The 17361-nt window shown below is 46.0% G+C and overlaps 1 protein-coding gene across 1 annotated transcript in view; it reads right to left on the reverse strand.

Annotated features, from left to right (window-relative positions):
- The window catches only part of SPTBN4 (spectrin beta, non-erythrocytic 4), a 220513-nt gene that overhangs the window by 15931 nt on the left and 187221 nt on the right, over nucleotides 1-17361 (reverse strand). Inside the window, exons 27-31 of the mRNA XM_040323157.1 lie at nucleotides 16988-17361; nucleotides 13234-13478; nucleotides 7974-8112; nucleotides 6876-6960; nucleotides 505-701 (exon numbers count right to left, since the gene is read on the reverse strand). The exon at nucleotides 16988-17361 is cut by the window's right edge and continues 4 nt beyond it. Of these exons, the coding sequence (XP_040179091.1) occupies nucleotides 505-701; nucleotides 6876-6960; nucleotides 7974-8112; nucleotides 13234-13478; nucleotides 16988-17361 (1040 nt within the window). The remainder of the gene's footprint in view (nucleotides 1-504; nucleotides 702-6875; nucleotides 6961-7973; nucleotides 8113-13233; nucleotides 13479-16987) is intronic.

Below are 17361 nucleotides of genomic sequence, written 5' to 3' on the forward strand. Positions count from 1 at the left end.
ACAATGTAATTTTCAAACATCGCGACGCGGGAACGACGGGTATACTTAGCATTGGCTGCCCCTGCTAACAGCAGGAACAGCCTTACGCGGAAACCGACGAACGCAAACGACGTAAAATGCGAACGCCGGGCGCGCGTACGGTTGTGAATCGGCATGAGTATGCAATTTGCATACTCTACGCTGACCACTACGGGAACGCCACCTAGCGGCCAGCGTGAGAATGCAGCCTACGATACGACGGCATAAGAGCCTTATGCCAGTCATATCTTAGGCTACAGTTGGCGTATCGAGCTTTCTGAATACAGAAAAGTCGATACACCGGCGCAAATTAGCAATTACGCTGCGTATCTATGGATACGCAGGCATAATTGCTACCTGAATCTACCCCTCTGGCTCTAATGAGGTTTAGCAGCCATTTGGGAGATAGTGGATGTGCAGCTTTGTGAGACACATATACAGCCTACATGTTTGTAACACATATACAGCCTACATGATTTCTCTTACTGTAGTGAGGCGCCTCAATGAGCTGAACCTCTCCTCCCAGGCGGCTGCAGTTTTACGGAAAGCTTCATGCCGTCTGATCAGCTGCTCCACCTCGTCCACACTGTTCCCCAGCTCCGGGCTCTTCACTATGGGCTCCTGAGCAGTCAGCCAGGCCTCAGCTACTCCGGCTTCCTGGGCAAACTGGTGCACTTCCAGCACTATGAGGACAAATCCACAAGAGTCAGAGTTAAACCAAAAATGTTTTACAGAAGAATACAAAAAAAGTGCCCAGACACAATTAGGGTGATGTAATGTAATGTAAGGCAAATAGACTGTGCACTTGCAATGCAGTTGTTCTAGAGCTTATTAAATGAGTAGAAGCTCTGCTGACTTCCATCATCCAATCACGTGCAAGTAAAAATGCTGTTTTTTTTTTTCCATTTTCCTTGTACATAATGGGGTATTCTGTGCAAAGTGGAGCTTTGCCTCATTTACTAAGCCCTGAAGCAACTACACTTTGCAAAGTACACAGTCTATTTCCCTTTAGTAAATCAATCCCATAGACTGCCTATGGCTGCTGTATTTTACATTCCAGCAGTTTTAGAAATAGCAGGGTAAGTTCAAAGGGAAATTTTCTGCTAGGACCCAATAAATGAATGCAATTGAAATGAAGTCTTGCTCTTTCTACAGCAGACCCAGTGCTTTAACTGGGCCGGAACGCGGCGGTACTCAGTACCGCCACTTCCAAAATTGGCCCTGGAGAGTACCAGCACCTCTCCGTGCGCCCAGTACGTGGGTTTCCCGTACCGGAACGCACTTCACCCAGGCAGCGTATATCGTGTGCAGGAGGAAGAGCAGGTGAGACGAGCAGGGGCGGACTGGGCCGGGGGAGGGGGAGGAGATTTCCCCCCCAGGCCGCCTACCTTTTTTTTTTGTCTTGTCTGTGCAGCGCGGCAGCCCAGCCCTCTACATTGTCGCCCCCTCCTACTATTCTCCTCGCGAATGCTAATACCGCCCAGCCTCTCCAGCCCTCTTCTTTGCCGCTATACTCACGAATGCTGAGGATAGTAAGAGAGAGCGGCAATGTAGAGGGCTGGAGAGGTGGGCGGGGGATAGTACGGAGCGGCCGATGACTGATAGATTACAAACATGACTGGTGGAGGCGGAGCCTAAAGCTCCGCCCACCCCCTCCGTGCGGCTGTTGTTCACTGGGTCCTCTCTTGGGAGGGGGAGGCTGTCTGATGACAGGAGGAGGAAAGAGAGAAGCACGAGGGGAACCCCCTGCTAAGGACAACAGGTACAATTTAATAAAATACTCTTATCATGATTTACAGATCATGATTTTGCAATAAAGTGATCCATGCTGCAAACTCAACATTCTCCCTTCAGCGAAAGTTTATGTTTTGCAAACTTTGCAGTGCATGAACTTTCACTGAAGGTGTAGACTGTTTAATGAGTTTGCAGCATGGATCACTTTATTGCAAAATCATGATCTGTATATTAATACACTTTCAATGAATGTGGTCTGTTTAATGAGTTTGCATTGATTTCAGCATGTGCAAAGTGTTCCATGCAATGCATGCTGAAATCAATGCAAACTCATTAAGGAGGTTGAGGCTGCACTCATTGCCGCTGATTAGGCGGCACTCTAAGGCTACTTTCACACTGAGGCATCAGCGGTAAAGTGCCGCTATTTTTAGCGATGCTTTACTGTCGTTTTTACGGCGCTATTTGGCCGCTAGCAGCCAAAAAATGGTTAAAACCACCCGCTGCAGTGGCACTTTGCTGGCGGCGCTGCCCATTGATTCCAATGGGCAGGGGCACTGTAGGATCGGTGTATACACCGCTCCTACAGACTCAAAGATGCAGCTTGCAGGACTTTTTTTACCATCCTGCCAGCGCACCGCTCCAGTGTGAAAGCCTTCGGGCTTTCACACTGGAGTGAAAGGAGTGGCTCTTTCGGGGCACTTTGCAGGCGCTATTTTTAGCTCTATAGCACCTGCAAAGTGCCTCAGTGTGAAAGTAGCCTTAAGCTGCACTGATAAGGCAGCACTGATATGCTACACTGATGAGGCCGCACTGTTGGCCACTGATAAGCTGCACTGGTGAGGCTGCATTGTCGGGCATTGGTTGGACTGCACTGATGGGCACTAGTGATGCTGCATTGATGGGCACCGGTGAGTCTGCATTGATGGGCACCGGTGAGTCTGCATTGATGGGCGCTGATCAGTCTGCACCGATGGGCACTGTCTGCACTGGCACCATCAATGCAGCCTCACTGGTGCCCATCAATGCAGCCTCACCGAGGCTGCATTGATGGGTTCTGATAAGGCTACACTGATCAGGCTGCACTGGTGAGGTGGTACTGATCAGGCTGCACTGATGGGCGCACTCTGCACTGGTGAGTCTGCATTGATGGGCACTGATCAGGCTGCATTGATGGGCACTGATCAGGCTGCATTGATGGGCACTGATCAGGTTGCACTGATGGGCAATTGAAAAATAATTCTGGACCTCCAGTAGCACCCACACACAGAGGGTGTTTAGTTGTATTGGGCTACATGGGCCAACATTTTCCATTTTAATTTTTCTCTTTAGAAAATATAATTTACCCTCTTAAATGAGAGAGAAGACATGTCTGAGAGCAGCACTGCCTGCTTATCTCACTACCTTGAGTGAGATGAGCAGGCACCTGAGGTTACCTCTCTCCATTACACTCCCAGAGTCTTTGGACAAGAGACAAGCAGAGAGGCAGCTTGGAAGTTGTCATAACCTCCTCGAAGAGGCCGTGCACGGTGCAAGAACCCACCAAGGTGAGATAGACCCTGACACCCCCCAGCTGACCCCCCCACGTCCCATGGGCACTGATCAGGGTGCACTGATGGGCACTGTCTGCACTGGTGGGCACTAATCAGGCTGCGTTAATGGGCAATGATGAGGCTTCACTAATGGGCACTGGTGAGGCGTTAATGGGCACTGATCAGGCTGCATTGATGGTTCAATGGGCCACTTGACTGGACTTGCCCCCCAGGCCTAAGGCTGCCAGCCCTCCCCTGGAGACGAGTCATGTAGCTTGCCCGGTCGGTAGGAGTGTGGCAGTGTCTGGGGGAGAGCAGCCTGGACGCAGGAGGACTAGTCTATGGCAGGGGTCTCCAAACCCCCGGCCCGCTCGTGTGCTTTATCTGCCCGCCCGCACACAGCTGACAGGTCCTGCAAACAAAGCCGCACACCCGCCCATGCTGCCAGGCCGTGCTTTTGGATTGGCTGCTGGGACCGTCACCGCCGATGTCCCGGCAACCAGTGACATCACTCCCCTCTTCCCGCCCGCTGTTTGAAATAATGATCCTTTGCGTGTGTAGCAGCGGGTGGGAGTCAGGAGTTACAGAAGAGCTAAAGTCGTCTAGTGCGGAGGCAGGAGGTAAATGTGCTGCACAACGCTGATGGGGACATTGATGGCTGATGGGGACATTAATGGCTGATGGGGACATTGATGGCTGATGGGGACATTGATGGCTGATGGGGACATTGATGGCTGATGGGGACATTGATGGCTGATGGGGACATTAATGGCTGATGGGGACATTGATGGCTGATGGGGACATTAATGGCTGATGGGGACATTGATGGCTGATGGGGACATTAATGGCTGATGGGGACATTGATGGCTGATGGGGACATTGATGGACCGTATCCGCGGATAAATCCTCTCGTGTGTACCAGGCCTAAGAGAGGGTTTGTAAAATATATATATTTTCATGTTCAGTATGGGGGGGGGGGGGGGAGCACCGGCGCCTAATAGAGTACCGGCACCTCTTTTGGCCCACTTAAAGCACTGATGCTGCAGACCACAATACAAACTGCACTTTGCACAATCTACAGGGAACAGTGAAATGTCACCGAGAGTTTTCCAGTGGACTGTATCAGGGGACGTTCACGTTCTGCTTTTGATAAGCACAGATCACCACTAAAGTACATAGAAAATAATTGCTTTCTATGTTCCCTGTTCACACCACAATGTGCGGTGCAGTGAAGCGCAGAAAAAGGCAGAATGTCTGTCTTTTTCCGCACCGCTGTGCAGTAATATAGCACCTATCATCTTCGGTGGTCACATTGAGGTCTGGCTCTATCTGGGCCTCGCTGTGGTTTAGTACCTATCATCTTCGGTGGTCGCATTGAGGTCTGGCTCTATCTGGGCCTCGCTGTGGTTTAGTACCTATCATCTTCGGTGGTCGCATTGAGGTCTGGCTCTATCTGGGCCTCGCTGTGGTTTAGTACCTATCATCTTCGGTGGTCACATTGAGGTCTGGCTCTATCTGGGCCTCGCTGTAGTTTAGCACCTATCATCTTCGGTGGTCACATCGAGGCTTGGAACAAACATTGTATACCAAGTTGTGTGTGGCTGTAGTTTAGTGATGCCTAGAGCTTGGCTCTATCTGGGCCTTGCTGTGGTTTAACACCTATCATCTTCGGTAGTCTCCTTAAGGCTTGGAACACATGCCGGATTCCATGTTGAATTTGGCCACATTATGTTGTATACAGGTTTGTTTAATTATTATTGATTATTGAGTGTATATTATTGGGCAATACATGATGTGGACTCATAACCCAGTTGAAGTCTTTGTAGACGAAACACGTGAGGTTTGATGAGTCCTTTCCATGCCATTGCGCCTTTTTGAATTTTATTCTTTTGTGATCACAGAGATATTTTACTTGACGCAATACATGTCTATGTAAATGGAATCTATGTAAAGCCTTTTTATTCCAAACACATAACCATATGGTTTTTCACTATGTGGAGGCTTTCGGTTGCCTTTTTATGGATGCTGTTAATCATAAACCTACCAAACGGTTCTGTGGTGGAAGTTTTTTTTTAACCATCTGGGACATTGCCATCCTGATCTATATTCTCTCCCCAATCTTTAGGAGGGGTGTTACATGTTGATCATTCAGAATTTTTTCACCCTTCTATGTGCTCCTTGCTGGTAAGGCCAGTTATAGGTTGGGGCAGGAGCTGTTTGTTTGTAGGAGGCAGCAGAAGACAGGAAGGTGCTAGAAATGGATGAAGAGTTACCACTGATCTGCATCCACCTCCCTAGCCTTAGCTGGGTACGGTTTGTGACGCTCGGGCAACAGCATAGTATAATAAGTATAAATAAAGGGGTAGATTCAGGTAGCTGCGCTTTATGTTACGGCGGCGCAGCGTATTGTATTTACGCTACGCCGACGCAACTTGCAGGAGCAAATGCAGTATTCACAAAGCACTTGCTCCGTAAGATGCGGCGGCGTAGCGTAAATGGGGCCGGCGTAATTCAAATGTGGAAGGGGGGCGTGTTTTATGCTAATGTGTTATGACCTGACGTGATTGACGTGTTTTACGAACGGCGCATGCGCCGTCCGTGTACATATGCCAGTGTGCGTTGCTCTTAAGTACGCTGCAACGACGTATTGGTTTCGACATGAACGTAAATTACGTCCAGCCCTATTCGCGAACGACTTACGCAAACGACGCAAACATTTCAAATTTTGAAGCAGGAACGACGTCCATACTTAACATTGGCTGCGCCACCTAATAGCAGGAGCAACGTTACGCCGAAAACGACTTACGCAGACGACGTAAAAAACTACCGCCGGGCGCACGTACGTTTGTGAATGGGCGTAACTAGGTAATTTGCATAATCTACGCCGAAAACCGAAGCGCCACCTAGCGGCCAGCGTGAGAATGCACCCTAAGATACGACGGCGTAAGAGACTTATGCCAGTCGTATCTTAGGCTAATGTCGGCGTATCTTGCTTTCTGAATACAGAAAGAAGATACGCCGGCGCAGATTTGAATTTACGCGGCGTATCTATGGATACGCTGGTGTAAATTCTCTCTGAATCCGGGCCAATCTCTTTAGATTGCATAGTTTGAATGGTACTATTCATCTTTACAGGCATAGCCAGGTACTCTGCGCTAATACTGAACCATTAACTTTTCCATAGAAGTGACGATTGGCTAAAAATGTGCACCATTAACCATTCTATGGAAACAGTATTCCGCGGCACTATTAAACTTTTGTGGCACCGGTCTAGCTGGCAGCAGGTTTCCTGGTAGCTCATGCAGTTAAATAATAAGCAGAGTTAAGGCCCTATACATTTTGCTCTCGTGTCTCCCCCGCATTCATCGGAAGGGCTGGGAGTCTAGAGAGTGGGAGCTGTAAAAGTTTCTATGGTAACAATAATTAGTTGGCAGGGGGTTGCCCGCCTCATTCAGGGAGGGAGATTAAGTAGGACATTCTGCAAAGTAATGCAGCATAAATCAAAAACAAAAAGGCAATTCGGACTGGATGACGTATCTGTGGCTCAGATCAGGCGACCTGCACACACTGCGCACACACTGCGCACACACTTACTCTGCTGCAGCCATTCCCAGTGTTTGTTCCATTTGTCCAGCATCTCCTTCTTCTTTGCCATCAACCTGTCCAGGTTCTGCTTAATCTGAAATCATAAAGCATATAAAATCATGCATATTGTAGAAGAAGAAGCTTGCTATAGTTCTCCAAACAAAATTCAGGGCAATTTCGCTGCCAGATGCGTTTTTTTTCGTTTTCCTGTACAAGTTAAAATGAACATTTTAGGCCCGAGGATTAGTTAAAACCCCCAAAACTATATATATTTTCTGAAACCGGAGACTCTAGAGAAAAAAAATAGTTGCTGTTGTAATTAAAAGTATGTTGCGCTGCGGTTTATCACACATTATTTATAAAAAATACACTAAAGTTTAAAGGGGTTGTAAAGGTTTGTTTTTTATTTTCTAAATAGGTTCCTTTTAAAGGAGTTGTAAAGGAAAAAAAATGTTAGCTCAAATGACTGTTTACAGGGTATAGAGACATAATAGTTAACTGATTCCTTTTAGGAACCTGAATGGTATCATGTAATCTGGCTGCAGTGCGTTTTTAAAAGTAGTACATGCACTACTTTTTGTGCGATTTCAGCCCATTCAAATGAATAGGCTGTAAATCGCACCACACTGAATCGCACACAAACTCAGACTGCGTTCCTACTGCGTCACTACTAAACCCCTGTAATTTGTCCAATACTGTATTTCCCAGGATCATCAGCTCATCGTAGTGGCAATAATGCAGTATATTCTTAAATGGGGTATTTCAGGAAAATACTGCATTATACGGAGCTGATGATTTTAGTAAATACACATATTAGACGGAGAATGGGGATTATTTGCAACGGATATGTGAATGCTGAGCTAATCACAGTGAGCTACTTATAAATAGAACCTGTAGTCTCTGGCTATTGGGAGCATTGTGAATGTTTAAAGTCATTAGAAACTGCAGAGTCTTTGGTTTTCAGATTGATTCAAGTGAAGTGACATAAAGCGCCAAAATGGGTAGTTTGCAAATACGGCTGCCGCTATGTACATGTACAAGCTCTACAGAGAAACATTACACATTGATAAAACCTTTTATATTAAATTGACTTTCTTTTGAACATACCTCTTCAGACGCCGGCCTCTTGTTTAGGACCAAGGACTTTCCAAGCTCTACGCAGTCCGAGATTCTCTTATTTCTTGCCTCAATTTCACTCTTTACTCCCTGATGATAACTCATGAGAACTTCCACGGAAGACACATCCCTAAGAATATATGGAAAACAAGAAAAATGTGTGACTCTAGAACTTAGTGCCAGTCTACCCCTAGTGTGAGAGATTAAAGCTGGACTGGGGAGCCCCCATACTGCAAGAGTTAACTGCTTAGTAAAGTGTTACTAAACCCAGGACCCTGCATTCACCAAATGCAATTATTGTAGTACATATAAACTGCTAAATACCTTTTCTCATCAGCAGTTAGAGCAGTCTTGTGACTTCTATCAGTGTCCAGCCAAACACTGGTTAAAGCTTGTGGGAGGAGTTTTCTGACTGTCCTATGAGACTGCAAGACCCCTGACCCTCTGTCTGGACAGTGCCGATTGGCCCTGTGCTGATCACATGCACTCTCCCAAGAAAAAAAAGAAAACCTCTCTAGCAATAGAAATACCAAACTGAGCATGTGCAGCCTGACTGTGTTATCAGGAAATTATCAGGGGACAGTGAAAGGAGGGGAGGATCTGTGCATACAGGATCAAACAGCCTGGTTATACAATGCAGAGGACCCCTTAGGTTCCACAATGAGCATAACAAGAATGCTTTACTGCATATACACATTGATTTTACTGTTGTGGGTTTAGTAACACTAAAGCAGGCCATACACGGCCGAATTTCGAACAAATTTTCTTTTCAAAATCAGAAAGTTCGTTTTTTTGTGATCCGATGATGCCACCATTGATTTTCGAAATTCGGCCGACAAAATATTCATCTTGCCGGGAATATTCGTTTCTCTCCGGGAATATTCTTTTCTTGCACATGCGCGTTTTTTTTTCTATTACATTTCTCGCACGATTCTCCCATCATTGATCAGAAAATCATTTGTTTTTCAAAAAATTTCCAACATGTCGGATTCCTGAAATTTGTTTGCCGCACGAAAATCGGCTGTTGCTGCAGCCCACTAACGGTGCGAAATTCGTACGAAAATTCTTTGATACGATTTTCGAAAGAAAATTCTTTCGAAATTCGAACCGTGTATGGCCGGCTTTAGTCTCAAAGTACCAAAATCAGGAGTAATACGTCAGTCCCTGCTCCAGCAGGCTTCCTGGATGCATGCTACCTCCTCTCTAAGGCACTCTGGTCAGCTTTATCGCAGGTTCCTTGGACAGGTAAGTGTCCTTATTAAAAGTCAGCAGCTACAGTGTTTGTAGCTCAGCAGCTACAGTGTTTGTAGCTCAGCAGCTACAGTGTTTGTAGCTCAGCAGCTACAGTGTTTGTAGCTGTTGACTTTAGAAAATAAAGAAAGAAATTGCGGGTAGAACACCGCTTTAAAGCGGAGGTTCACCCGTACAATATACTTTTTCCCCTTAGATGGATGCTCGTTTTGTCTAGGGGAATCGGCTAGTTGTTTTAAAATATGAGCTGTACTTACGGTTTACGAGATGCATCTTCTCCGCCGCTTCCGGGTATGGGCTGCGGGACTGGGCGTTCCTATTTTGATTGACAGTCTTCCGAGAGGCTTCCGACGGTCGCATCCATCGCGTCACGATTTTCCGAAAGAAGCCGAACGTCGGTGCGCAGGCGCAGTATAGAGCCGCACCGACGTTCGGCTTCTTTCGGCTACGAGTGACGCGATGGATGCGACCGTCGGAAGCCTCTCGGAAGACTGTCAATCAAGAAGGAACGCCCGCTCCCGAAGACCCATACCCGGAAGCGACGGAGAAGATGCATCTCGAAAACGGTAAGTACAGCTCATATTTTAAAACAACTAGCCGATTCCCCTAGACAAAACGAGCAGGAATCTAAGGGGATTGTTTGAAAAAATTGATTAATGGGTGAACTCCCGCTTTAATGAGCATTTAACCCTTGCAGTGCAGGAAGGCCACACAGGTACATTTTGCATAATTCCCGAAGTTCAGCTTTAAACCAAACGTATTCCCTGAATGCTGGGAAGAACATGCTTGTCTAAAGGGTTGCCGGGGATGTGCTTTTTCACTAAGGCTCATCAGTCCTCATCAATTAAGCTGGATCGAATCTCAGCCGGTTCAGCAGGGACCAACTGAGATTCAATCAATCAATCTATGGGCAGGCTGGTTGTACTGTACTGAAGTCGATCTACCAATCAACTTCAGTACAACCAGCATTTCAGATTTTTTTGCATGCGATTACTGCCAGCTGCTACAGCTACTAGCAGTGATCATTGGGGTTTATTTTTCTAAAGGCCAATCCACTCTGCACTACACTGAAAGTGCAGTTGCTGTAGATCTGAGGGGGACATGCAAGGAAAATAAAAAACAGCATTTTTGCTTGCACATGATTGAATGATCGAAATCAGTAGAGCTTCGACTCATTTCAGATCTACAACATCTGCACTTCCAAGTGCACAGTGGATTTGACTTTAGTAAATCAACCCCGAAGCGTTCTACCAGTGGCTGCAGGAAAGAAAACTGCATCATCTATGGCAGGGGTGCCCAACCTTTTGAAGAACGAGGGCCACTTAAAGCGGGAGTTCACCCATTTATTAAAAAAATTTTTTTTTCCCCTTAGATTCCTGCTCGTTTGGTCTAGGGGAATCGGCTATTTGTTTTAAAATATGAGCCGTACTTACCGTTTTCGAGCTGCATCTTCTTCCGTCGCTTCCGGGTATGGGTCTTCGGGAGCGGGCGTTCCTTCTTGATTGACAGTCTTCCGAGAGGCTTCCGACGGTCGCATCCATCGCGTCACTCGTAGCCGAAAGAAGCTGAACGTCGGTGTGGCTCTATACTGCGCCTGCGCACCGACGTTCGGCTTCTTTCGGAAAATCGTGACGCGATGGATGCGACCGTCGGAAGCCTATCGGAAGACTGTCAATCAAGAAGGAACGCCCATTCCCGAAGCCCATACCCGGAAGCGACGGAGAGGATGCATCTCGTAAACGGGTAAGTACTGCTCATATTTTAACACAACTAGCCGATTCCCCTAGAGAAAACAAGCAGGAATCTAAGGCTAAAAAGTTCTCTCTAAGGGTGAACCACCGCTTTAAGCAACTTGGTAACAAGTCGAGGGCCACAATGAGCGGATGACAGGTCATGGCTACTCTATAGGTCCTCCGATCCACCCAGATGGAAGGGGACGAATTCCCTTTTGTTTTTCGGATTGGAGGTAGGCGGGCAAAACGAACATCTGTCGCTCTGTAGAGCTGAATTGAGGGTTCCATTTGGTCGGGCTGATCGTGTGCCCAGGGTTTGTCTTCAGGAGTTCTGGGACACGATCCTGTGTCCCCGCTTGGTTGGCTCCCTATCCACCTTAGGGAATTGGTACATCGGTGCTCTTCGGTCCTTTTTTGGTCTACACAAGTGGTGATGGGTACGTGTTCAATGTAATGTGTAGATTTTTAATTTTTGCCTTCCCCTCTGACATATGAATACATGTTAATCTGCTTTACGATATAAATGTTAATTTGCTTTATCACAATCTCTTACTGCATACAGTATAACTGTCGCATGGACACCGGCCCCTGAAGAAGGGACTGAAATCCTGAAACGCGTAGGGCCTGAACTTATCCCTGCGGACACACGCACCACTTACTGATGTACCTTGTTTTTATAACAATGTGTTGTTTATCATAATTTTTGCTTTGTATTCTTTCCTAATAAATTTTATTATATTTCATATTTCTCTATCATTGTTACCTTTAAAGCCCCACCCTGGGGGAACTTCTCCTCTTTCCGATCGTGTGAAAAGGGCCTAAGACTGCTTTCACACTGATGTGCTGCAGTTTACCCACAACGCGGGTGCAGCCTAGTGCACCTGTGTCTATTCTGCGGGTTAGCTGAACTTTGCCATAGACTCCGCCTGTGGCAAAAGCCAGCGCTGTAGAGAAAGCATCGGCTTATGCGGCTCTGCTCCGCAGCTGCTTTCTTCCTCTACCACCAGCTTCATTCACAACACTGATGCTGCAGCATGGCGGGTTGGCAACCTGCGATCTGGGCTTGCCAACCCACCATTCCAGAGCAGGAGGTCGCGGGCCACATCAGAGGGCTCCGCGGGCCACTGGTTGGCCACCCCTGATCTATGGCTTGCTTTACACATCTTTGCTCTCAATACATCTGAGTTTGTGACTACAATGGAAGATACTGAGAGAAGAGAATGAATTGAAGACACAGGCACAAAGGAAATGGATGCAGATAGGGAAGTATTTATGGGGACTAAATGTTCACATAATTTTGAAGAAACAGGATAAAACAATTAAGGATTGAAACTTAAAAGCATACATAATTACATTTTTTTTTCTTTTTTTATAAATTTGCCTTAACACAAGTAAGTTGGCATATTAGCCAGACAACCAGCAATTTCGGGAGTTTAGAAATGGCAGCCTCCATGTTTCTCCAAGAAAAGGTTTACCCAGAGCAAGCCTATAGCCAGCAAAGTCAGAACTTCTGATCTCCAACTTTTTCCAGGACAGCGAAGTTGGAGGTACTAAATGACAGCCAGGTAGCAAGCATTTTGAGGAGAAGACAGCCTTGCACCACAGGTTTCTTTTAGTAGAATTTCAGTCAAAACTTTTCTTTAAAGTGGTTCTAAAGCCTCAAGGTTCTTTAATTGCATTCTACGCATTAAGGTAAAAAACCTTGTGTCACAGACTCATCCTCTCACCCCCTTATACTTACCTGAACTCCATCACGATCAAGCTCTGTGCATGAGAGCTGCAGCTCAACTGGCTTTGTCCCTCCTCCCTGGGCAGATCAATAGCAGGAGGATAGCAGTCATTGGCTCCTGCTCCTGTCAATCAACTTTAGTGATGAGGGGGCGGGGCTGCGTTCCACTGTCTGTGTCAATGGAAACAGCAGTGGGGCTCGGGAGTGAACCCACACGAGTGCCCCCCATAGGAATCGGTTTCCTTATGGTGGCACAAGCAAGAGAAGCGGAGGAGCGCCGGCAGGGGATGCGAGAAGAGGAGGATCAGGTCCTCTTTGAGCAATTCTATTCCACAAAGCAGGTAAATATAGACATGTTTGTTATTAAAAAAAAAAAAATCCTTTACAGTAATTTTAAGTAACCTCTGTCATGTCTTTATTCTCTGTGGACCCAGTGAGGAAGTTTCCCTGCACGGCCTGTCCCAATAACAGCTTTTTGCACTATATTGTCTAATTTTTAAGGGCAACTTATGCCTACCATCATTCCACAGCCCCTTACCTGGGTTTATCTTCTGTTTCAATCTGACAGATAACACTGTCCATCCAGGAGATCAGGTCCCTCACAAGACCCAGGAACTTCATGCGGTCACTGGTAGTGGTGATCTGCAGCCTGCATTCCTCACAGGTGGTTAGTAACTCCTTCCAGGAACGCATTACTTCCTGCTCACTGGTGACAATGGCAGCCGCATTCTCTCCCGCATATACTGTGCGCAGCTGGGCAGCATTCTCCTGCAGCTGTCGTACCTGGGCATCAGAGAGGAGGTACAGGGTAAAGATTATAGCCAAACAGTGCTGCATTTCCCAACTATGACAACTAATACAGATGGTTAAATATATGATTCTTGGTGTTAGAAACATGACTGAAAGGTGGCCATAGAACCACAGACCACAGTTCCTTTTTATTTATGCTTCTAGTGATTTTAATTGGCTTTACTTTACCAGGATTACCAGAACTAATAAAATCGTAAATCTGGAAGATTCTACTTTCGAAAAGTAAAGACTTTCTTTGAAAGTCTAGTTGGAAAAATTAAGAAACACTCTTTTAGAAGAAAGCCAACAGGGTGAAGCCAATTGGAGTGCAATTTGCAAGTGGCAGAGGACAGGAGCAGCAGAGGGGACACTGAGAAGCACCACTGATAGAGTGTAGGAGGTGGGTATGATGGTGGAGTGGGGAGTGGGGATTTAATGCTGGATGTCAAGGGGGATGTACTATTTCAGGCCCAGATTCTCAAAGGACTTACGACAGCGTAGCGCCATGTACGCCGTCGTAAGTCCAAATGAGAGCCGTCGTATCTATGCGCCCGATTCTTAGAATCAGTTACGCATAGATTTGTATTACATCCGACCAGCGTAAGTCTCTTACGCTGTCGGATCGTAACTGCATATTTACGCTGTACGCTGATTTACGCTTAGAAATATGTAAATCAGCTAGATATGCGAATTCACGAACGTACGCCAGGCTGACGCAGTACAGATACGCCGTTTACGTTAGGCTTTTCCCGGCGTAAAGTTGCCCCTGCTATATGAGGCGCAGCCAATGTTAAGTATGGCCGTCGTTCCCGCGTCGAAATTTGAAAATTTTACGTTGTTTGTGTAAGTCGTCCGTGAATGGAGCTGAACGTCATTTACGTTCACGTCAAAACCAATACGTCCTTACGGCGTATTTGGAGCAATGCACACTTGGATATGTCCATGGACGGCGCATGCGCCGTTCGTGAAAAACGTCAATCACGCCGGGTCACAAGTTATTTACATAAAACACGCCCCCCTGTTCCACATTTGAATTAGGCGGGCTTACGCCGGCCGATTTACGCTACGCCGCCGCAACTTACGGAGCAAGTGCTTTGAGAATACTGCACTTGCCTGTCTAAGTTGCGGAGGCGTAACGTAAATCGGATACGTTACGCCCGCCTATAGATACGCCGTTGTACGAGAATCTGGGCCAAAGTGTTCATACTGGATGCAAAGATGAATAAACTGAGCAGGAAGTGAGGCAGCTGGGGAGGGATGTGCTGTGAGTGGGGCGTGAACCTGATTTTTTTTCTCATGACCATGAAGACCTCTCATTGGCATGGAGACTTACGATTTACACTTGCATGTAAAGCTCTGACCAGCATGGCAGATACAAGGGGGACTTCCCCTGTGGCTTTCTGCATTGGTCATGTGACTTGCACCATGTCAAGAGAAGTTAGGGAAAATATCATTTATTTTAATTAATTTCGGGACACCATCATGCTCTCAGTACTGCTTGCTACTCAAATAAGACACGCTGGAAGTAGGAGGGGTAATCTTGGGCTGGCCTGCAGTTTTTATTTGCCAGTATTTTGTTTTATATCAAAGAGAGAACTTTATGAAAAAGTCATTAAAATCCAGGGCAACTATGAAGTTCCAGTACAGAGGAAACACTCTTAGTAGTTACAATGGTTACATGGCAGGCCTGCGCAGGCCATAAAACACGCATTACATAACCATAACCACACTGGTCTGCAAATCATAAATGTCAGGAATATGATTTACACAGTAAAAAGTAAATAAAGACAAGAGATGAAGCATTAGGCGGGTCTACCTCTACCTCCAAGAGACACCATATCACCTAGACACCTCGCACCAGATCCAGTGAAGATAGACCAGGTGTATCGAGCCACAGCACCCATATCTTTTCAAACTTATCAGGGCAGCTTCTGTGCTGATAAATATACCATTCCAACGACACTGTGGACCCGACCTGCCAGATCCACTCTGTAACAGTCGGGGGGGGGGGGGGTCAGGTCATTTCCAGTGATGCAGTACAAGTCTACGGGCTTGAAACAGCGCCCTGGGAATTGCTGCTTTAGTGTGTTATTGTACCATCTGATGTTTGCCAGTATTTAGTCTTTCTGTAGGTGGTAGTATAACCCAAAAGGTGAATAACTTCTGTCTCCAAGAAAACTTGTTTACGATTTTACAACGAGTATAAAAATCCTATTTTTTCTCTTATCCATTGAGGGACATGGAAGTCATTCACCTTTGGGAAGTCCAAAAGCCACCTGAAGGACATTATACCCAAAATGGTCAGAAGAGGCCTAAACATCCACCTGATGGACACATGATTGATGCCCAAAAGCCCAAGAAGCACTCACAGATCTAGTACAGTATGCATTGACAAGAGAGGGTAGAACCCGATCCTTGACAGCCAGTGCCCATAAAGTCACTTTCCTTGTTAGCCCTGCAATGTCCATTCCAGCAAGATCTGGACACAGCACTCCAAAAGCCAGGATGAGGATTGCCCCACTGGATAGCTACAATTGAATAGACCAGATCTAGCAGAGTAGTCTTGATTAAAGATGCTTGAAAAATGTGATTTTGACTTTTCCTTGCAGAGTTGAGTAAAGGGTGTCATCCACCTAGGACACTAGAAAAAAAAAAAAAACAGGAGGCATACTGGTAGTAGCAATCCTGGCCTGTACAATTTTTTCCCCAGTGTCCAATCCTTCTGTAGGCAGTATAACCAAAAGGTGTGAAAATAATATCAGGGTGTGTCCTTAGACCAAACTGATCCAAGCGCCATATGGATGTGGTATATTAAAAATAAATGTCAACGCAGAAAAGCAGCTATTATAAAAGGTGAATGTAAATAGAAAATGTGTCAAAGGAGACACAAACAGCGCTAAATGAATGACAATATGATTCAAATGAACCTGATGTTCACAATCTGCTATGATGTGATGTAATGATCAGCAGGGATAAAACCCTATGACGATGACGGTGTGGTTCATAGGGTTTTATCCCTGCTGATCATTACATCACATCATAGCAGATTGTGAACATCAGGTTCATTTGAATCATATTGTCATTCATTTAGCGCTGTTAGTGTCTCCTTTGACACATTTTCTATAACCAAAAGGTGAATGACTTTCTGCTTCCCCTACACCGATCAGAGGTGCATGAAAACGGGAAACCTAGCATATGCACTATAGTATCTAAATAAAGATTTTTTCCTCACAGAGCTCACCGGAACAGTTTGGGAGGATAACCGAGTAATAGGAAGGTAAAGGGAAAAGGAAGCAACTTTAGGCTCTGAATTTGTGTAAATTTGGCTCATAAAAAATCCCACAAACCTCTACGTAGGATAGACTTCTTTCTGAATTAAACACAACCAAGCAAAAACATTTTTTGGTCATAGTATTCAAGCTTACAAGGGCCATTGGTCTTACAAATGTATCTGTTTAGGTAAGATGGATATTGGTGAGGAAGTGAAATAAAAAAAAGCTCACCTGAGTGACAAGGACCTGAATGTCATGTTCAAAAGAGCTAAGAATTCGCTGCAGTGAACCAGCTGAGAGGCGAGCTTCCTGTGCCTTCACCTCTGGGATCCTCTGCTTCTTCTCTTCCACTTGGGACAGGACCTCTTTGCAGTCATTAAAGAACTTTTGTAATTCATGAGAAGCAGACAGCAACTGTGCTCTTGTCTCCATCAGTTCCAGCAAGTCCGCCCAGGACTCATTCACGCCATCTTTCCATTCTGCTATGGTAGCTGCATCCGAGTGGCCATAGTCAATGAGTTCATCCACCATCTGATTCACAGCAGAGATGCGGTCCTGTCCTATACTGCCTGTCTCACTAATAAACTCTGTGAACTTCTCCTGAA

This window comes from Rana temporaria, chromosome 9, assembly GCF_905171775.1.
Source record: "Rana temporaria chromosome 9, aRanTem1.1, whole genome shotgun sequence".
Lineage (NCBI taxonomy): Eukaryota > Metazoa > Chordata > Amphibia > Anura > Ranidae > Rana > Rana temporaria.